Source organism: Bufo bufo, chromosome 1, assembly GCF_905171765.1.
Source record: "Bufo bufo chromosome 1, aBufBuf1.1, whole genome shotgun sequence".
In the NCBI taxonomy this organism is placed as follows: domain Eukaryota; kingdom Metazoa; phylum Chordata; class Amphibia; order Anura; family Bufonidae; genus Bufo; species Bufo bufo.
The window spans coordinates 161,377,766-161,400,792 of record NC_053389.1 but is presented as its reverse complement, the minus strand read 5'-3'; the positions used below and the strand labels follow the sequence as shown (position 1 = coordinate 161,400,792).

General features: G+C 45.4%; 1 protein-coding gene across 3 annotated transcripts in view; it reads right to left on the bottom strand.

Annotated features, from left to right (window-relative positions):
• Positions 1-23,027, bottom strand: part of ROBO4 (roundabout guidance receptor 4) — a 140,065-nt gene that overhangs the window by 52,340 nt on the left and 64,698 nt on the right. For 2 of the 3 annotated variants that reach the window (XM_040431121.1, XM_040431122.1), the window contains exons 13-18: positions 21,926-22,065; positions 19,653-19,988; positions 15,592-15,693; positions 14,465-14,624; positions 5,776-5,967; positions 1,263-1,669 (exon numbers count right to left, since the gene is read on the bottom strand). In XM_040431121.1, the coding sequence (XP_040287055.1) occupies positions 1,263-1,669; positions 5,776-5,967; positions 14,465-14,624; positions 15,592-15,693; positions 19,653-19,988; positions 21,926-22,065 (1,337 nt within the window). The remainder of the gene's footprint in view (positions 1-1,262; positions 1,670-5,775; positions 5,968-14,464; positions 14,625-15,591; positions 15,694-19,652; positions 19,989-21,925; positions 22,066-23,027) is intronic. The other variant, XM_040431123.1, reaches the window with a different exon arrangement.

Sequence of the window (23,027 nt, the reverse complement as noted above, 5' to 3'; positions counted from 1 at the left end):
AATGTCATCACGCTTGCCTGGTCCTGTCAATCAAAGTGGAGAGGACATGCCAGTTGCATAGAGAGCTCAGCTTCTACGTGTAATGGCAACACCCCCTACATTCTCATTTGCATATTTTAAAACATAGAGTTAAGACAGCCATAGCCCAATTCAGGCATATCCAAAAGCCTGCATTATGTAGTGGACACCTATAGCCACAGGTTCCAGCATTATAGCCGTAGTGAAGGAGAATCAGTAAAGAGACTGTCAGCTAGCATACTTCTGAGTGCCATTAATTGCCATCTAACCAGCCACCATACCTCATCATCTGGTGATAGAAAGTGCCACCTTGTACCTACTAGTTGCTGGATGTACCGCAAGCTATCCTTTGCAATCAGTGAAGAAAGACGTTTGATGATCTCTTATGTCTGATTACCTAAAGGGCTTCTGTCACCCCACTAAACTGTTTTTTTTTGTTTTTGTGTACTTATAATCCCTATACTGAGATTTATCCATACATAATGTGATTAATCATTTTGTTCAGTAGATTCTGCTAAAAACTTACTTTTATAATATGTAAATTACATGTCATTATGATAGGAGGATGCGGCTGCTACCAGCAAGTAGCCGCCCTACTTGCTGGTAGACAGGTAATTTACATATTATAAAAGTACGTTTTTAGCAGAATCTACTGAACCAAAATGATTAATCACATTATGTATGAATAAATCGCAGTATAGGGATTATAAGTACACAAAAAAAAAAATGTTTAGTGGGGTGACAGAAGCCCTTTAACTGCTCTGAACCCCAGGGAGCGACGGCCTGAAGGAGTACACTGACACAACATCTCATTAGGGCCACTACCACTCCCATCCTCTGCACTGGCTCCTCAGGGGCTCACTGAACCACCTTGAAATACATCTAGCAGAGCAATTAGAGCAATGAATGGGGAGATCTCTGGATCCATGAGAGGGACAGGGCTGGTTCTAGCTTTAGAGAAAGATTATCATGTATTAGAATGTCTGTATAATCATGATGTCTGATTTTCATTTAAATTAATCATGGGATAACCCCTTTAACAAGGCCAGGGCATATATAGGAAGGGCTGCCATTAGGACATGCACACAGCTTGTGTCACAATTCCTGCCTGCATTGCTCTTGAATTGCTCTTCATAGAACCATATTATGGAATTGCTATACATGCAATCTACAATAGACATGTAGGTTCAGCGTCTAGTAAAGTCTAACTTGTTGAAATAAGCAGTAAAACTCTGAGAACTCACCAGAAGAGATCCGGTCCACTCCTACAGACTCAGATTGGGTTATGCCAAGACAAAAACTATCCACTGCCACAGCTAGAGCTTTGGCAAAACTGGCATCCATAAGGAACGAGCCATCTGAAGAGCTAACTATGCTGCAGCGGGCACTGGTGTAATTATCCTCCGATACAGACCCCCAACCATTGACCAGGGACCCGGCCATGGAGCTCTCGTATTCACTGATGCTGGAGGTCGGCGTCTCACAATACTTTCTATAGGACTTCAGTGAGCTGAGCTCTCCCAGGTCCAGATCGTCGTCTTCATCGGCTCCGTCCACTTCTGCCAGTTCTGACGGGCTGCAGATGTAGCCATATGTATTGGATGAACTGGAGAATGGATGTGGGAGGGTGGAATCACTCTCAGAGTTATGTCTATAGGTACAAAAATGCCACATGAAATGTTAACAGAACCACAAACATTAAGCAACAATAAGTCTACAAGTGTAAGAGCATAGAGAGGCAGTATCTTGTATAGCAGATACATCTGTGTCCACTGCTGTATATCACCCAGCTGGCTAGGAAAGTGGTGTCTAACCAACATTAACCTCCAGGAAAAACTCTCTTGGTGTCCAATAGTGCTTCAAAATGCTGCCACTACTGGGGGTTTCAGAATGTATTCCTTCATTGAGGCACCCACATCACTCCCTGGAATTCCTATTTTCCAGCACATGTGCTGTTCTCAACGTAGTGCTGCCTGGTCAAGGTATCACGTAGCTTTACTATGGTCTCTAACGTTTGCAGCTCCTCCTCCGTCTATATACTACACCTCTATTACATACGCTTACTGACAAAAAAAATACCGCATCCAGATAGAAATGTCGGATTGCTGCAAAACTTGGCATGCAGTTTTGTCTCAGAAAGATATGTAAATGATTACAAGTGTGGTCTGATTAGACACTTTGGGGGTCATTTATTAAGACTGGCATTTTAGATGCCAGTCTTAATAAAGCCCCTGCACTGGCAGTGGATCTACAAAGTTATGTAGAGGCGCTGGCCTGTACATAATTTAAGCGTATCCAGCGCCACTTCTAAATGTAAGCCAGCTTCCTAGCTGTCTTACATTTGCACCATTTTCTACGCCTAAACCAGGTGTAGAAAATGATGAATGAGACGGGCCTACCGGCCCCTTCCACGCCACACCCACTTTTTTAGACCTGGCGTGAGCGGTGAAAAGTCGCAGATTGCGCGATCTGCAACTGGAGTACACTTAATATAGGCATATTTCAAGTTAATAAATGACCCCCTTTGTTTTGCCACAAACGGCATAAAAGTGCTTCCTCTGCTCCCCTATAAAAAAGTATCTCAGAGGCTACTTTTAGGTAATGTACCTCTTGGAGAGAAATCGTTGACTGCTCAAAGGCATTTTGCCCGGTTGACAGACTTTGAGAAGGGGCACATAATTGTACTGAGAGAAGCAGGATGGTTGTTTTGACAAATTGTTCATCATCTAGGCCATTTTGACCTAGCTGTTAGGAGGTGCTGGACACACACACATGGCAAAGAGTCTCCAGAGAGCCCAGATAGACCACTAGTAGAGAGGACTATTTACTCCACCAACAAACACAAGCAACTCATGCAGTTTCATTGTCCACAATCCAGACACAGGTGGCACCTTTATTATACACCCCTGTCTTTGCCCGGAACATTTCCAGGCACTTAGCGGAAGGAAATTGGTGTCACAGCACCCATTATGTTATTGAAGATAAGGGTCGGCACTGCCTTGTAATGGTTGCGGTGCACGTTCTATGTGCTGAAACGCGTCACTATGTCTTTATAAGTGACTGAATAAACCACAGCAGTGAAAATTCCATTTGCGAGTGCCGGTCCTCTTCTTTACAGCACCCATTATGTGTCCTGCCATTGACAGTCAGCCACCGTCACCTTAGTTTGCAGTTGTGTCATGAACAAGAAACCTGGACTGCTACGGACTGGAACCGTATAGTCTTTAGCAACAAATCAGGTTCCGTTTGGGATTCCACAATGGTAGGGTTAGAGTTTGGAGGCATTGTAGCAAGTGCCTCTGCTTAGCCAATCACCCCTAGTACTGATATGAGGGGCACTAACAGCTCAGCGATATATATGTGCAGGACCTTCTACAGCCACATGTTGCCTCTCAGGGCTTCCACCTGGCATTTTTCAGCAGGATAATACTCACCCACACATATAAGGGTTTACCAAGAATGTCTCCACTAGATTGCAACACTTCCTTGGCCTTCCTGGTAGCCCAATTTATGGCCAATCCAGCACTTATGGGACCAGCTGGGACACCAACTTCAGCAATCTACAAGTGTGCAGGATCTACAAGCCAATCTGCAACATCTGTGAGCAAATGTGCCTCAGGATACCGTACAGAACCTGTATGTCCAACTGTATCTCATCTTGTATTCAAGCTAGAGGCGCCAACAGGGCAGTACAGCCTCCTTTATAGTGTACAGTTTCCCCCAACTTATCCTTTCACTCTAATATTGCAATCACTCACATATCTTCATTACAGTCACACATAGGAAGCTTCATTCCATTCCAACAACTTTGTCTTGGTGCGGTATTTTTTTGTCAATGAGTGTCATATATACTGTATATATGCTGCAGGGGAGACACCTGTCATTTAATAAAAGTCTGTTCCAGTGACAGGTGCCGGCCCTTCTCCAGCACACTACAGGGAGGCGATCATCGTACTGTGGCACCTACAGCATTATCATCATCGGCTGGAGGCAAATAGAAATGTAAAGATGCCGTTCTAGTCCATGTAGCCCCTTTCCCCAAGGAAGCACGGCCCGGGAACAGTTAATCTGTAGCGATGACACTGGCATGGTGATTCTATGTCATGAAACTGGCCGCACTCTCAGGCATCAATCAATATCTCTCCATCTAATTAATCTCTCCCTCTTTCACGGATAGACAGATATATATGCGGCGGTGGCTGACAGGACGTCTGATACGGGAAAATTAATACATTAACCCTCTGTCGGTTGACATTGCTCTACTGTAAATCTGAGAGATGTCACCTGCGGTGAGGTTGTGGTAATAACTGATTGTACCCGGACTTCTTCCATTAGAATGTAGATGATACTGATCCTTACATTGTGAGTATCCACACTACTACGGTATATTAATCCCTGCTCTCTATGTCAGTCTTCACTGTAGTTCTGGTATCTTATTCATGAAGTACAAAGCTTGGATAAACACTACCTTAAGTCTAATAAGTATATTGTGGTAGTACATGAATGCTGTATGTCTCCCTTTTAGTAATATATTGTATCCACACCTATCGATATTCCTCACTTATTGCCTGTAATATATAATATGACCAGATGCCTCAGATTCAGCGGGACGCATTATGCTTTTCCTTCTATCAAATTTTTGTGAGAATCAAATCAGTGACTGCACAATAACTAAAAAAAAAGCCTTACACAGAGGATTACAGTGACCAACAGGTTCTGCTATGATTGACAAATTTACCGTAATGTTGTTAAACTATGTGGCAATGTTGGCCACCAGGTGGCGCTTCCATCAAGAGGACTCCAGCATACGAGGACGTCCAGGTGCTCACCACCCTTTGTAAACGGTCTGATTTTAATGATAGAGAGAGGCCTCTGCTGTGGACAATACATGGGGGTAGGGGGTCTCTAAACTTACCAATTTAGGATGTCCGAATGCTATTTATAAAGAGGATTCTAAATCTCCTAATAGAGGGGATTCACAATCTAACAACAGTGGACGGGGTCTCGACCGTTCCAATACAGGGTGATCAGGAGCCCACCAATATAAGAGGCTTTGAAATCTACCAATAAATGGGCTGGAGACCAAGTCCAATGCACTGCAGTGCAAACACAAGCTGTAATGCTGATCATATTACTGGTATTTCCCAATCCTGTGCACATGTTTTACAGCACATAGGACTCATCGGTGTGCATGGGCAGATTGCATAAACGGAAGGATTACGCTATAACTTGGCAAACAATGCTGGGATGAGTGATTCCACAATGTGCCCAGTCTGCAACACAGAAATTAGTTCTGGGATCAATACATTTCCAGTAAATCTTACACTAGTAAGACATTAGTTCAGTCATTGATTGACTATAGAAAGTCACCTAAAGTGGAGGACGGACATAAAGTGCAGAGCCAGCACAGCAACGGCTAACTGCCAAGAGTAATCATCTCTGCAAAGACATGCAAGGCTTCGGCCATAATGTGCAGCACAAAGAATTATCTCTGGCACCTAAGGTGAGATGTTTCTCCTACTCTGTGATGTAAGAGGTTTCTTTTATGGTGCTGCAAAGTGTTGCCACCTTCCGGGGACAAAAACCCCACGTGAATCATACCTGAAGGACAAGAAAACTATGACCAATGGCTGTAAGGACATGCTGAGAGTAGTAGTTATCTAATAGCAACTTTGTCACATCCTTTAGGACATGGCAAAAAAGGAATTGAGTGACTTTCCAGACTTCACAAGATGATGGATGAGAGTGTCAACTTACCTGGTGTGGCCTCCTTGTCCATTAAACTCCAGGTAATGGGCTATGTCATCTGGAGTAAGCACTGTATCATCATGGACAGACAATGATGACGCTTGTCTGAAATGCAGCGAGTCCGGCGGAGGCTTCTTCCTACTGAAATCGGTTGGTTTGTGAACATTGTCCTGCTGTCGATCAGTCATCATTTTTGTGACCCTAAAGGAACAAACTTGTTCTGAGTTACACTCTGTATTATACTCCAGAGCTACACTCACTATTCTGTTGGTGGAGTCACTGTGTACATTACATTACTTATCCTGTATTGATCCTGAATTACATCCTGTATTTTGCTCCAGAGCTGCACTCAGTATTCTGCTGGTGGAGTCACTGTGTACATACATTACTTATCCTGTACTGATCCTGAATTACATCCTGTATTATACTCCAGAGCTACACTCACTATTCTGTTGGTGGAGTCACTGTGTACATACATTACTTATCCTGTACTGATCCTGAATTACATCCTGTATTTTGCTCCAGAGCTGCACTCACTATTCTGCTGGTGGAGTCACTGTGTACATACATTACTTATCCTGTACTGATCCTGAATTACATCCTGTATTTTGCTCCAGAGCTGCACTCACTATTCTGCTGGTGAAGTCACTGTGTACATACATTACTTATCCTACACTGATCCTGAGTTACATCCTGTATTTTGCTCCAGAGCTGCACTCACTATTCTGCTGGTGAAGTCACTGTGTACATACATTACTTATCCTGTACTGTTCCTGGGTTAAATCCTTTATTATATTCCAGAGCTGCACTCACTATTCTGCTGGTAGAATCACTATGTACATACATTACTTATCCTATACTGATCCTCAGTTACAGCTGTATTATACTCCAGAGCTATAGTCACTATTCTGCTGCTGGTGTCACTGGTGGGCATTTATTAAGGTTCTTCAACAGTTTTCTGGTGTAGAAAAGATGCAAATTATGGTGCAAGCACTGTTTTGTTCTAAAATTTGCAACTTTCTCCCCTTCTCTACAACCATCGGCACTTTTACAAAAAGTGGGCAGGGAGTAGGTAGAATGGCACAGGCTGCGGGCGGGTCTGCCGTGGCAGCGACATATATTACACTTTAATTGTAGCGTATTCTCTGCATTTGCTTCCAGATTCTTTGCATTTCTAGAATCATGTTCTTGTCTATCTGTGTTGTCTCAGTGTAGCTTAGGATCTGTAGTTCTGGTGCCTTTTATTGTTGCCAGCATTAAGGTTTGTGGTCCCCCTGTGGATTCTGTTTATGGTCTGTCTGTGTGATCACCATCTTCCATCTGCTCCATGGCTGGATTACCCTCTCCTTCACCTATTTGCCATCATTATTCAGTTCCTATAATCTATCTGTGAAGTTACTTCCGTGTACTTGTTGTCTGTCAGCATTAAGACATGCTTCATGATAATATTCTTGTGACTGTCTGTCCATTTCAGCCCTACTATAAGTCCCGGGGTTACTTAAGTGCCGAGAGGCACAGCTCATACCTATTGACGACGTCCACAACCTTGGGAACAACTGCAGCTGACTTATGCCGGTATTAGACTCCAGAGCTGCGCTCACTATTCCAGGCTTCAGAATGGGAATATCTCAGTTTATGGTGTTATCTTTACCAGGCTCTACACACATATCTGATGTAGGAAAACCTAACTGCCCCTTCCATTACAGGAACTCATATATTAACATCTGGCTATTGCATTACTCTTCACACGTTATATGCTATACATGGAGAATACATAAATTTCCTATTTGTCTATAGAAGAATAATTGGAGCAAATTTAGAACTGCAATAAAACTGTATTTTGAAATGTAACCATAAAGCAATACAAGTATGTTCAGAACGATTGTCTGTCATGGGCACAAATAGGAGAACAACAGAAGATAAAACAATGGAGATGGAACCACTGTCTAGGAATGTGTAAATGTGAATTCTATATTGTATACAATGTACGATATATACAGATCGTTCTTCAATTAACCTTGATGGGAAGAAAAACATCAGTGTTGTATGTTCCAGGAGAACAATCACCACCATCATCACTGTGATAATTGCGTGGGCTCTTCCAGGAATGGAAGCGTAACGAAAAGTTCTGCAATGTTCTTTTATACTTTGTATTTCAACACCTCACTGTTTTCAAAAGTTCTTGATGTCGGTGACTGGAAATATCCCTGTTTACACTCATTGGATGTAAACCTGTACAGACTTAAACTTTCTCACAGCTGAAGATTTGATGCAATTGTATCCAGTCTAGATAGATAGATATTGGGTGGAGAGATAGGTAGACAGATAATCATATATGAGATAGATAGATAGACAGATTGGCTAAAGAAGGGACTAAGGCACTGGACCTGAACAGTCTCTTGGTTACCATCTAAATTTGGGTGATAACATGACTGGGTGCTGCCCCCTGGTGGCTGAACTCATAAAGGAATTTTCCGGGAATAATTTTATTTTATGTAATGCCCCCAGCATGCCTCCTAAAAAAGAAGATTCATAACCGTATGCTGAAAGGCGGAGAGTGATGTTATTTACATGGGACTGTAAGGGCTGTTTCACATGAGCGGATGCCATGCGTGACATCCGCTCCGTGAATGACAGCCAAGACCAGATGCAGACTGCAGAAGCACGGAGCAGTAACATGACTGATAATGCTCCGTGCCTCTCTGTGATCTCTTTACTACGAGATAAAGTTGTCACTGTGATTTCGTAGTAAAGAGATCACAGAGAGGCACGGAGCATTATCAGTCATGTTACTGCTCCGTGCTTCTGCTGTCTGCATCAGGTCTTGGCTGTCATTCACGGAGCGGATGTCACGCACGGCATCCGGTCGTGTGAAACAGCCCTAAGTTGGAGAAGCTGATGGGAGGAGGTGGTTATCTACATGGGACTGTATGTTGGAGAAGCTGATGGGAAGGGAGAGGTTATTTACATTGGATTGTATGTTGAAGGGGGCTGTACAGAGGGGAGAGAGATGTTATTTAGACTAGTAATGGATCTCCGGCATGAATACCCACCTCTTAGGACTTGTTCACACCACCTGTTAGATGAGCTGAACAACGAAAATAACGGAAGTTCCAGATCAGGCACATGAATGACCAGAACAGAGCTGAACAGATGCCATTGACTATGATGGAGTCTATTCAGTTTCTCTTCGGGATCCTGTCTTTTAACCAGTCCTGCATACACGTCTTTTTTGTTCGTTCTTTTTGACAGATTCTTCAACAGAGGCTCCATGCAGAGCCTCCAACGCAGATGTGAACAAGCCCTTAAAGGAGTTGTCTCATCTTAGCAAATGTAGTGTTCATTTTAGGACATGGTCAGATATAATAGTCAAGTACCTTTAACACCTGACTCTGACATCTGATACCTGACTCTGATCCCTGACACTGACACCTGACCTATATCTATAACTCATTCTCACTTTGACCCTGACCTATGAAAAGCATAAGTCAGAGTCAAATATCAAAGTCAGGGTCAGAGTCAGGTGTCATATTGGCATTCTTCTGATACTTGACTATGATATCTGACCATGTCCTAAAATGAACACTGTACACATGGCATTTATCATGTAGAGAAAGTTAATACAAGCCACTTACCAATGTATTGTGATTGTCCATATTGCCTCCTTTTCCATCACATTATACACTGCTCATTTCCATGGTTACAACCACCCTACAATGAAGCAGCAGTGGCCGTGCTTTCACACTATAGGAAAAGGCGCCAGCCTATGCGCACTCTCACGGTCCCGGCCACCAGAAAGGCCGGTGCTTTTTCCTTTAACAATACATTGGAACGTGGCTTGTATTAACTTTCTCTACATTATAAATACCACTTGCTGAAGTGAGACAACCCCTTTAACATTATGTAGGCCTATGTATTATGTATTTGAATTACTGCAACTTTCGCACTCCTCCTCGGCTAAAAATACTCCTCAAAAATAGTAAGAGGAGTATTTTTACTCTTCCAGAAAAAATGTAGTTCAACTTCTGTGTGTATATATATATATATATATATATATATATATTGTGGCAATGTGAATAGTGATGGGTGCACTAAAGTCCCGGGAAAGCATGAAAAAGGGATGTTGTTTGCACCAGGAGTGTGTCACCAAGGGGCCCGGCCTTGGTGGAGTAAAGGCCCTAGATATAGGTGGCCACCAAGTTAGTTGGTGGACACCAAGCTACTTAGCTTAGCTGGCTCCAGCTAGTCCAGGGCGGGTTTTTACTGGGAACAGGCAATGTGTTGGGTGGGTGCCTGTTCCCCATGCTCCACTCTGGGATTTAAGAGTATGCCCATGTCCATGGATGGTATTTAATCCTGTTGCTGGACTTGGGTGTGGCTCCCAGTCTGGGGAAGGAGACAGAGTTTTTGTAAAAACACAGTCCTGCTGGAGGCTCTGGAAGAGTGATCTCAGCTGGGCTGGCTGAGGGGCCACGGGGCTAGGTGGTATCCGGATTGTTGGGGGACGCTGTGACGCTTGGGCGCAAGTGGTCACAAGGCCGGAGTCGGGAGGACTACTGGGCCACACTCCCCCATAAAGGCACTGGACTTTAGACTGTGTGTGAACAGTGCTCTGTACAGCCAGGAGGCTGATGGACGTTGGTCTGGGAAAGCCGCATGTTGTGACCGTGTCTGAACGGTGCTTTAGATGAGTCAGGTTATGTTATCTTTAGTTAGAGCCCAGCGGGGCAGGTGTTTATTTTGTATCATTTATGTTTGGTTTGTTGAGGTGCCAAATAAAGCGATGTTTGGACCTGAAACTTGGTGTCTGGCAAAGATGCTTGTGTGAATGACCCCCGGAGAAGAGCTAACCCCCACAATATATATATATATATATATATATATATATATATATATATATACACACACACACACACACACACTTACTGTATTTATACATGCATATTTATGCCTATGTACAGTTGCAAGAAAAAGTATGTGAACCCTTTGGAATGATATGGATTTCTGCACAAATTGGTCATAAAATGTGATCTGATCTTCATCTAAGTCACAACAATAGACAATCACAGTCTGCTTAAACTAATAACACACAAAGAATTAAATGTTTTTATTGAACACACCATGTAAACATTCACAGTGCAGGTGGAAAAAGTATGTGAACCCTTGGATTTAATAACTGGTTGAACCTCCTTTGGCAGCAATAACTTCAACCAAACGTTTCCTGTAGTTGCAGATCAGACGTGCACAACGGTCAGGAGTAATTCTTGACCATTCCTCTTTACAGAACTGTTTCAGTTAAGCAATATTCTTGGGATGTCTGGTGTGAATCGCTTTCTTGAGGTCATGCCACAACATCTCAATCGGGTTGAGGTCAGGACTCTGACTGGGCCACTCCAGAAGGCGTATTTTCTTCTGTTTAAGCCATTCTGTTGATTTACTTCTATGCTTTGGGTCGTTGTCCTGTTGCAACACCCATCTTCTGTTGAGCTTCAGCTGGTGGACAGATGGCCTTAAGTTCTCCTGCAAAATGTCTTGATAAACTTGGGCATTCATTTTTCCTTCGATGATAGCAATCCGTCCAGGCCCTGACGCAGCAAAGCAGCCCCAAACCATGATGCCCCCACCACCATACTTCACAGTTGGGATGAGGTTTTGATGTTGGTGTGCTGTGCCTCATTTTCTCCACACATAGTGTTGTGTGTTTCTTCCAAACAACTCAACTTTGGTTTCATCTGTCCACAGAACATTTTGCCAGTACTGCTGTGAAACATCCAGGTGCTCTTGTGCAAACTGTAAACGTGCATCACATTTTTTTTTTGGACAGCAGTGGCTTCCTCTGTGGTATCCTCCCAATGAAATCCATTCTTGTTTAGTGTTTTACGTATCGTAGATTCGCTAACAGGGATGTTAGCATATGCCAGAGACTTTTGTAAGTCTTTAGCTGACACTCTAGGATTCTTCTCCACCTCATTGAGCAGTCTGCGCTGTGCTCTTGCAGTCATCTTTACAGGACGGACACTCCTAGGGAGAGTAGCAGCAGTGCTGAACTTTCTCCATTTACAGACAATTTGTCTTACCGTGGACTGATGAACAGCAAGGCTTTTGGAGATACTTTCATAACCCTTTCCAGCTTTATGCAAGTCAACAATTCTTAATTGTAGGTCTTCTGAGAGCTCTTTTGTGCAAGGCATCATTTACATCAGGCAATGCTTCTTGTGAAAAGCAAACCCAGAACCGGTGTGTGTTTTTTATAGGGCAGGGCAGCTGTAACCAACACCTCCAATCTTATCTCATTGATTGGACTCCAGTTGGCTGACACCTCACTCCAATTAGCTCTTGGAGATCTCATTAGTCTAGGGGTTCACATACTTTTTCCACCTGCACTGTGAATGTTTACATGGTGTGTTCAATAAAAACATGGTAACATTTAATTCTTTGTGTGTTATTAGTTTAAGCAGACTGTGATTGTCTATTGTTGTGACTTAGATGAAGATCAGATCACATTTTATGACCAATTTGTGCAGAAATCCATATCATTCCAAAGGGTTCACATACTTTTTCTTGCAACTGTATGTATTTGTCTATGAGGGGGCGCAGGGAGTGATGACCTATCCTGAGGATAGTGAATATAAATCACAGTAAAAGTTTTCTTGATAAATTTAGATTTCTTTTATTTTTCAGAAACAGAAGTCATGTGGCAGTGCGTGAATGATGAAGGCCTGCGAGCCGAAAACGGACACTGTGCCGCAGTTAGGAAGTTTAGAAAACCGATGTAGTAGTACAACAAGGGAAAGTTGCACTGTACCGTGCCTGTAGAGATGTAGAGTCTGATGAAGGCCTGCGAGCCAAAAACGTTCACGCACTGCTGCATGACTTACGGTATGTTTCTGGAAAATAAAAGAAATCTAAATTTATCAAGAAAACTTTTGCTGTGATTTCTATTCACTAGTGATTGGGGTGGGAACCCTATACACAGCACAAAAGACGGGGAGCGACAAAGACTATCCTGAGGATATTCATCAATATTACACCACTGCTCAACCCCTTTAAAAGGGAATCTGTCATCCCAATTTTGGACTAGTATCTGCAGTAATACATGAGTAGATCACTATTTTTTTATTTTCCTACTGCCCCCCCGTTCCCTCGCTGTCAGAGCAGCATCGAAATACATTGTCAGGACTGCTGTTCATACTCACAGGAGTCCTCTCCATTATGTTACAGCAGCACAGCAGTCCGGACTGTGTATTTCTGCGCAGCTTTGAGAACCGACAGTGGTGGAACGAGGGTCAGTAGGAAAAAAAAAAAGAAGTGATCCGGACTCCTTATTTGCAGTACTACTCATGTATCACTGTAGATAAAAGTCCAAAATCAGGGAGATGGATTCACTTTAAAAACAGGGGGGAAAAAAGTTTTTTTTTTTTTTTTTTTAAAGTGGTAGCAAAACTCAATATGATCAACCATTGGTGTCAAATAAAACCCATGTTAAGGCTACTTTCACACTAGCGTTCGGGTGTCCGCTCGTGCGCACCGTTTGAAGGGGCTCACGAGCGGCCCCGAACGCATCCGTCTGGCCCCAATGCATTCTCAGTGGAGGCGGATCCACTGAGAATGCATCCGCCTGCCAGCGTTCAGCCTCCGCTCCGCTCAGTGAGCGGACACCTGAACGCTGCTTGCAGCGTTCGGGTGTCCGCCTGGCCGTGCGGAGGCGAGCGGATCCGTCCACACTTACAATGTAAGTCAATGGGGACGGATCCGCTTGAAGATGACACTATATGGCTCAATCTTCAAGCGGATCCGTTCCCCATTGACTTTCAATGTAAAGTCTGAACGGATCCGCTCAGGCTACTTTCAGACTTAGAAAATTTTCTAAGTAATAATGCAGACGGATCCGTTCTGAACGGATGCAAACGTCTGCATTATCGGAGCGGATCCGTCTGATGAAACATCAGACGGATCCGCTCCGAACGCTAGTGTGAAAGTAGCCTAAGCCATTCCTCCCACAACACACCTCCTTTTGGGATGTGGCTTCATTTGGCTGGTATTTTTTTCTTGGGAAAGGTGGCAACCCTAGATGCAGGGATACACACTGTTCTCTGGCTCCATACCAACTACTGGTTGATTTATGCCAGAATTTTATGCCAGAATTGTGGTGAAATTTTGGTGCTAAGGGTGGGTTCGCCTTTGCGTTATAAATTCCGTTATAGGGTTCGGTTATAACAGAATTTTAGGACGGAAAGCAAAACGGAAACCTTTAAGAGACAGAACTTTTTTTTCTGTCATGAATAATGGAAAAAAAATGGAACCGTTATATGTGCCCATAGACATGTATTAGGACAGAGCAAAACGGAATGCCTCTTAAAGTACTAAAATTCCGTTATATTCTATTATAACTCTGTAAAAACTGAATTTATAACGCGAATGCGAACCCGCCCTAAATTATGCATATTAGGCCATGCCCCTTTTGTGTGAAGTCATGCCCTTTTCTGGTAAGCCACACCTAAGTGTGAAGCTAGGTGCAGAAGATTTCTCAAGAACTGGATGCACCAAAAATTCGCAAAATTGCACATACTTTGGACCCAGTGTCTAGGTGCACTGACATTAGTAAATGTGGGCCTATGTTCTTAACAATCTGTGATGTTTCCACCTCATGGCAACAGGGACTACAGGACTTCATCGCTTAGAGAAGATGGCGTCTTACGGTTTGTCAAGTCTGCCCCTGCTGGGTTCTTCCTCTGGTGGCGGAACAGGTGGTGGTGGGAGGGGGTTGCTGTATGGCAGGAGGTCCATCACCTTCAGGGATGTGGTGTAATGGAGAATCTTCGGGGAGCTGAATGTCTTCATCACTTTTGCATATTCTCCTGAGCAGAAAAAGTCACAGACGTTACATTGAGTTATCATTGCCGAGTCTGCATGTTCCAGGGTAGAATCAGCAGGACAAGACACAGATACACTATCTCTACAGTTATGGCCTCCATCATTTACTACGGTAGTTCTATGGATGCAGCAAAAAGACACAAAACTGGTTGAAAATCTCATTTTAAGGGGCAGGATGCCCCGAAGAACCGGTTATGGCTTCAGATTGATATATCCCTCCATCAGCTGCCATATAGAGGAACAGAAATTCCAGAACAACTATGTCATGTGTGGGCTTCTAAGGAGATTGTAGAGACAGGTCCCTCTGGTATATTAGAAATTAAATTAGAGAAAAAAACAGAACATGAACGATGTCCGCAGTTCTGGATAAAAAACAGGATATGATAATTTATTGAGAAACCAATAAAATGGCGATGTGTTTCAATGTGGGCATCACATCTTTATCAGGCCATGTTGTTATTATTTAATCAATAAATTATCATTCACTTCATCAGCAGTGCCGATCTCCTGTTTTTCTCCAGTTTGTCTCTGGTATATTTGGGTCATCTTGCTCTATATACCAACTGTTAGGGACAAGTGATATTTAACTTTAAAAAGGACCTCTAACCTCTCCCAACATGCCCATTTTAGCAACTACTTGCATTCCCCATGTAATAAAAATAATAATAATAATAATCCTGGAGCATCTATTCCATTACTGTATCTTGTGCCATTCTTTATGAATGAATTACACCCATTTGGACCTTCTTTGCAGACTACCTGCAGTTCATTCATAACTTCTATGAGGAATAATAAATAATAATGTGCTACTACGGAATGCACACAGATGTCATACGACTTTTTTGCGGATCTGTGTTTTATGGATCGCATGAGCCCTAACTCTGAGACTCCTCTAGATGATGCTGAATAGTGCTGCAGGTCTGTAACTGACATTTCTGGAGGCATTCTCACCTTTAGCTGGTGGGTTTCCATCTAAGCTCTTCACACTGGGAACACTGCCACTCTCTGTCTGGAAACAGGGAGAAAGAGGGGCGCTATTCACATGATGCAGCTCTGTGGGTGGAAGAGAACACAATGGGTTATTATTATCTCTGTAAGAGAGAACATTCTGGCTACATCGAAATCAGGGGATGACTCAGAAAAACTTGGAAGATGGATCTGCAGGCACCTTAATGTTCCTTCTTCAGTGCAGTACAGTGCTTGCTCTCTCCCTCTCAGCAATGTAGCAATGTAGCATAGCACCTGCAGCTTCATTCTTTACACTGCAATGTAGTGCCTCCACCTCCCCTCTCTGCAGTGCTGTATAGTGCCTGCACCTCCCCTCTCTGCAGTGCTATATAGTGCTTCCACCTCCCCTCTCTGCAGTGCTGTATAGTGCCTCCACCTCCCCTCTCTGCAGTGCTGAATAGTGCCTCTACCTCCCCTCTCTGCAAATCTGTATAGTGCCTCCACCTCCCCTCTCTGCAGTGATGTATTTTGCCTCCATCTCCCCTCTCTGTAGTGCTGTATAGTGCCTCCCCCTCCCCTCTCTGCAGTGCTGTATAGTGCCTCCACCTCCCCTCTCTACAGTGCTGTATAGTTCCTCCATCTCCCACTCTCTACAGTGCTGTATAGTGCCTCCACCTCCCCTCTCTGCAGTGCTGTATAGTGCCTCCACCTCCCCTCTCTGCAGTGCTGTATAGTGCCTCCATCTCCCACTCTCTACAGTGCTGTATAGTGCCTCCACCTCCTCTCTCTCTGCAGTGTTGTATAGTGCCTCCACCTCCTCTCTCTGCAGTGCTATATAGTGCCTCCACCTTCCCTCTCTGCAGTGCCATATAGTGCCTCCACCTCCCCTCTCTGCAGTGCTGTATAGTGCCTCCATTTCCCCTCTCTGCAGTGCCATATTCTCTGCAGTGCTGTATAGAGCCTCCACCTCCCCTCTCTGCAGTGCTGTATAGTGCCTCCACCTCCCCTCTCTGCAGTGCTATATAGTGCCTCCACCGCCCTTCTCTGCAGTGCCATATAGTGCCTCCATCTCCCCTCTCTTCGGTGCCGTATAGTGCCTCCACCTCCCCTCTCTGCAGTGCTGAATAGTGCCTCCACCTCCCCTCTCTGCAAATCTGCATAGTGCCTCCACCTCCCCTCTCTGCAGTGATGTATTTTGCCTCCATCTCCCCTCTCTGCAGTGCTGTATAGTGCCTCCACCTCCCCTCTCTACAGTGCTGTATAGTGCCTCCATCTCCCACTCGCTACAGTGCTGTATAGTGCTTCCACCTCCCCTCTCTGCAGTGCTGTATAGTGCCTCCACCTCCCCTCTCTGCAGTGCTGTATAGTGCCTCCATCTCCCACTATCTACAGTGCTGTATAGTGCCTCCACCTCCTCTCTCTCTGCAGTGTTGTATAGTGCCTCCATCTCCCACTCTCTGCAGTGCTATATAGTGCCTCCACCTTCCCTCTCTGCAGTGCCGTATAGTGCCTCCACCTCCCCTCTCTGCAGTGCTGTATAGTGCCTCCATTTCCCCTCTCTGCAGTGCCATATTCTCTGCAGTGCTGTATAGTGCCTCCACCTCCCCTCTCTGCAGTGCTATATAGTGCCTCCACCCCCCTTCTCTGCAGTGCCATATAGTGCCTCCATCTCCCCTCTCTTTGGTGCCGTATAGTGCCTCCACTCCCCTCTCTGCAGTGATGTATAGTGCCTCCACCTTCCCTCTCTGCAGTGCTGTATAGTGCCTCCACCTTCCCTCTCTGCAGTGCTGTGTAGTGCCTCCACCCCCCCTCTCTGCAGTGTTGTATAGTGCCTCCACCGCCCCTCTCTGCAGTGCTGTATAGTGCCTCCACTCCCCTCTCTGCAGTGCTGTATAGTGCCTCCACCTCCCCTCTCTGCAGTGCTGTATAGTGCCTCCACCTCCTCTCTCTGCAGTGCTGTATAGTGCCTCTACCTCCCCTCTCTGCAGTGCCGTATAGTGCCTCCACCTCCCCTCTCTGCAGTGCCGTATAGTGCCTCCACCTCCCCTCTCTGCAGTGCTGTATAGTGCCTCCACCTCCTCTCTCTGCAGTACTATATAGTGCTTCCACCTCCCCTCTCTGCAGTGCCATATAGTGCCTCCACCTCCCCTCTCTGCAGTGCTGTATAGTGCCTCCATCTCCCCTCTCTGCAGTGCCATATTCTCTGCAGTGCTGTATAGTGCCTCCACCTCCCCTCTCTGCAGTGCTGTACAGTGCCTCCACCTCCCCTCTCTGCAGTGCTATATAGTGCCTCCACCTCCCTTCTCTGCAGTGCCATATAGTGCCTCCATCTCCCATCTCTTCGGTGCCATATAGTTCCTCCACTCCCCTCTCTGCAGTGATGTATAGTGCCTCCACCTCCCCTCTCTGCAGAGCTGTATAGTGCCTCCACCTCCCCTCTCTGCAGTGCTGTATAGTACCTCCACCTCCCCTCTGTGCAGTGATGTATTTTGCCTCCATCTCCCCTCTCTGCAGTGCTATATAGTGCCTACACCTCCCCTCTCTGCAGTGCCGTTTAGTGCCTCCACCTCCCCTCTCTGCAGTGCTGTATAGTGCCTCCACCTTCCCTCTCTACAGTGCTGTATAGTGCCTCCATATCCCACTCTCTACAGTGCTGTATAGTGCCTCCACATCCCTCCTCTGCAGTGCTGTATAGTGCTTCCACCTCCCCTCTCTGCAGTGCTGTATAGTGCCTCCACCTCCCCTCTCTGCCGTGCTGTATAGTGCAGCCACCTCTTCTCTCTCTGCAGTGTTGTATAGTGCCTCCACTTCCTTACTCAGCAGTGCTGTATAGTGCTTCCACCTCCCTCCTCTGCAGTGTTGTATAGTGCCTCCACCTCCCCTCTCTGCAGTGCTATATAGTGCCTCCACCTTTCCTCTCTACAGTGATGTAAAGTGCCTCCACCTCCCCTCTCTGCAGTGATGTATAGTGCCTCCACCTTCCTCCTCTGCAGTGTTGTATAGTTCCTCCACCTCCCCTCTCTGCAGTGCTATATAGTGCCTCCACCTTCCCTCCCTGCAGTGCTGTATAGTGCCTCCACCTCCCTTCGTTCTATAGTCAGATAATTTGTGCACTATTTTTTATACACTATTGAAGTGTATAAAAAATTCTGGAAAAAATGGATCTTCACACAATGAACCATAAGTGTTCTCCAAAAAGTTGGAAGATATGCAGTACATTTACTACCCCACTCTGCAGTGCTGTGTAGTGCCTTTACCTTATGTCTCCACAGTGCAGTATACTGCCTTCGCCTCCCCTGTCCATAATAGAGTATCTGCAGCTTTGCCCTTCGCAGTACAGTATAGAACCTCCACTTCCCCTCTCTGCAGTGCAGTAAATTGCCTCCACCTCTCCTCTACGATCCTTTCTAGTGCCTGCAGCTCTCTTTCTGCAGTATAGTAGTATGCCTACCCCTTCACTCACTGCAGTGCAGTATAGTGCCTGCACCTTCCCTCTCTGTAGTGTAGCTTAGTGCCGGCACCTTCCCTCTCTGTAGTGTAGCCTCGTGCCGGCACCTTCCCTCTCTGTAGTGTAGCTTAGTGCCGGAACCTTCCCTCTCTGTAGTGTAGCTTAGTGCCGGCACCTTCCCTCTCTGTAGTGTAGCCTCATGCCGGCACCTTCCCTCTGTGTAGTGTAGCCTAGTGCCTGCACCTTATCTCTTTGTACTATGGCCTAGTGCCTGCACCTTCCCTCTGTGTATTATAGCTACTGCCGGCACCTTCCCTCTCTGTAGTGTAGCTTTGTGCCGCACCTTCCCTCTCTGTATTGTAGCCTCGTGCCGGCACCTTCCCTCTCTGTAGTGTAGCCTCGTGCCGGCACTTTCCCTCTCTGTAGTGTAGCCTAGTGCCTGCACCTTATCTCTTTGTACTATGGCCTAGTGCCTGCACCTTCCCTCTGTGTATTATAGCTACTGTCTGCACCTTCCCTTTCTGTATAATAGCTACAGCCTGCACCTTCCCTCTATCCAGTGCAGTATACTGCGTTGTTATAAGTGCTGCTATATATTTATCATTTTTTTACTTACCTCTTTTGAGATTGTGGCCCCAGGGCTCCTTTATGGCCACATTTGGTGGTACAGGGACCACAAGTTTCCCAGGTATCTTATTTCTTGCACCTCCGTGTGTGAGGTTGTTAGTACTGCCATGACAGTGCGGGAACAGGTTGTGATCATACAGTCCTAGATGTATCCCTGACTTTGAACTAATTCCCATCCCTGGGGGCCTGACAGGTGAGGGGCACTGAAATGTTGTCAAGTCTTTTCCTGGGAGATCCACATGCAGCACTCCATACATACAGCTGTCTGGAACCAACGGGATGATCTGACTCCGGCTGCCCTCACTCTTCCGTTCAAATGAGATGGCTGTAGATGGAGAATGTAAATTATGAGTATAATCTGCTATTCAGCATTTCAAGTACCCCGGTTTGCCATTGTGCTGTCCCCCAAATGTCAGCATGTCATTGTCCTTTACCCCGAATATCAGTATGCCATTGTCCTGTATCTCCAATTTTGGTGTGTCAGTGTCCTGTACCCCAAGTGTTGGTGTGTCATTATACTGTACCCCAAGTGTCAGTGTGTCATTGCTCTGTACCCCAAGTGTTGGTTTGCCATTCAACTATTTCCCAAAGTGTCAGCCTGTCATTGCTCTGCCTCCCAAGTGTCTATGTGTTGTCATGGTCCTGTACCCCAAGTGTCTGTGTGACTTGGACCTGTACCCCTAGTGTCAGTCATTATTCTGTGCCCATATGTTGTTAATGTAGATCAGGCATCCTCAAACTGCGGCCCTCCAGCTGTTGTAAAACTACAAATCCCACAATGCCCTGCTGTAGGCTGATACCTGTAGGCTGTTCGGGCATGCTGGGAGTTTTAGTTTTGCAACAGCTGGAAGGCCGCAGTTTGAGGATGCCTGATGTAGATTATCACGTTATATCAGTAACTAGTATTTCACTGTATGAACAATCCCCTAACATACACAGCAGTATGATCATGTCACCCTCTATGGTAGCACTTGATTATTGCAGCTTTAGTCTTAGCTTATTTCAATATAAAATATTTCACTAACAAATAGCACATAGGGTGATAGTGTGGAATGTTCCATTACTACCAGCCTGACACTGTAAGGGCTCATGCACGGGGCTGTTGGGTGTTTTGCGGTCTGCAAATTGCAGAACCACAAAACACGGGTACCCACCATGTGCATTCCACATTTTGCGGAACGGAAGGGCTGGCCCCTAATAGAACAGTCTTATCCTTGTCCATAATGCTGACAATAATAGGACAATTACTATATATATATATATTTTTTTTTTTTGCAGAACGGCCTTGCAGACATACAGATACGGAATGCACACAGAGTCACTTCAATTTTATTTGTGCAAAGGGGCCGCAAAAAAACGAAAAAATGGAACGGACACGGAAAAAAAACGTCTGTGTGCATGAGCCCTAAGGCTGAGGCTACACAGCAATCTTGGCCATGACACCCATCGCTTGCAGCCATAGAAATGAATGGAGTCATAGCACAAGTTGCAAGCGGCCGTGACAAGACCCCAGAATCCCTAAACAAATCCAGCAGGGTTGGGTTAATTTCCAATTCTGGGGTCGCTGTAGCTTGCAAGTTATGCTGCAACCCCATTTATTCCTATGGCTGCACTGCTACACAGTGATTATTGCTCGCCCGACTTGTAAGGGCTCATGCACACAACCTTATGTGTTTTGGGGTCTGCAAAAAGCGGATACGCAAAAAATATGGATGACATCCGTGTGCATTCCGTATCTCCGGAATGGAACAGCTGGCCCTTTATAGAACTGTATTATCCTTGTCCGTAATGCGGACAATAATGGGGCATGTTCTACTTTTTTGCGGAATGGAAATCCGGACATACGGAAATGGAATGCACACGGAGTAACTTCCGTTTTTTTTGCGGACCCATTGAAGTGAATGGTTCCACATACAGTCCGCAAAAAAAATGGAACGGACACGGAAAGAAAATACGTTTGTGTGCATGAGCCCTAAAGTTGCCAAGATCCCTGTGTAGTCCCAGCCAGCAGAGATGGATGACACTGCTCTGAATGGTTAAGATTCACCCTCCCAGTGACCAGATCATATAGTTATTATATCAAAGTCCTATGTTTTTATAGGAAAATTGGCTGACAACCAGTATGATCTCCAGGAGAGCCTCCACCAGTGTTGTCACCCAGCTTTCCCAGTATCCTGAAAAGTAAGGCTTCCGAGTAGTGCTCCCCTGTTCACGCTCCCAGAACAGTGGAGGTTCCATGTTAACAGGAAATGTTGCACCTACTGGATTTATGGAAGTCTGTCGTGTCCTTGTTCTCCATCCACAGTAGTTGGCTGTTCATACTGGTTGTGCTGCTGTAGTTTCTGGAACACGAAGCCGATTTCCATGTGTTTGAGAGCCATGGTGAGTCACTTGTGTCCATCCTGTGGGAAAAGACCATCATCTAAATCTGGGGTACACAACAGCTACCTTGCTTTATAGGGGTTCAGATAAACTGTTAGGGAGGTACCGTTCTACAATCTTGCTGATTGTTTTCCAATAACAACCAGCAGAATTTTAAGTGCAGCTCTTGAATTTACCACAGGCTGTAAAACAGCTTAGTGGGTGCAATCGAGTCCTTGCTTTAAGCTTAATCACTTGTGAATGATAAGGTAGCAGAGCAGGGGGGTCCTCGTTCCCTCACAGGTGGGGGGCTTAGATTTCAGTGCCAGTGAGATGTAAGATGTCTCTGCAGGAGAAGTGTCACTTAAAGTGTACATTGCACTATATCTACCAAGAGTATGATTTACAGCCACCAATGAACGACAAACGCAAATGAGTCTTATTGAGCAGAGGAATCGCTGAAACAGAGCGATATTTTATAGCCAGTAAATGGCGCTGCCACAAACTCGTTGCTTAACTGATTCTTCATGTTGAGTTATGGCCTGTCTGGCGCGCGCAGTGCTGAGGACGGCTGGCAGTGTGCTGCACTCTCTGATCCCACTATGGGGTCTATAGGTAGGGACATTACACAACACCGCTGCCTTATTTCCATAGAACATTGGCACAGCAAGTGGCAGGACCCGGAGTGGTCTAAACTAAAGATTTTCACAGCTGAGTGTTTGTTACAGTTGTGCTCGGATCGGCTCATGCTGAGAGGGTCCCCTACCTACGCCTATACTCCACCCTCCCAAGCTAGAAGCAGCAGAGTTATGCCGGAACTGCTTATCGAAGGGTAGCCTAAAGGGGGCTACCCCAATAATGAGACCTGAAAGAAGGGAGGGCTCCTGGGTGGGTTGAAATCGTTCGAACCGACAAGTGGGGGGAGGAGGGCCAGGTTTAAATAGTGAACGCCCCGCCTCCCCTCACACAAATACGGCACTCTTAATTGCCTACCACTTGTGCT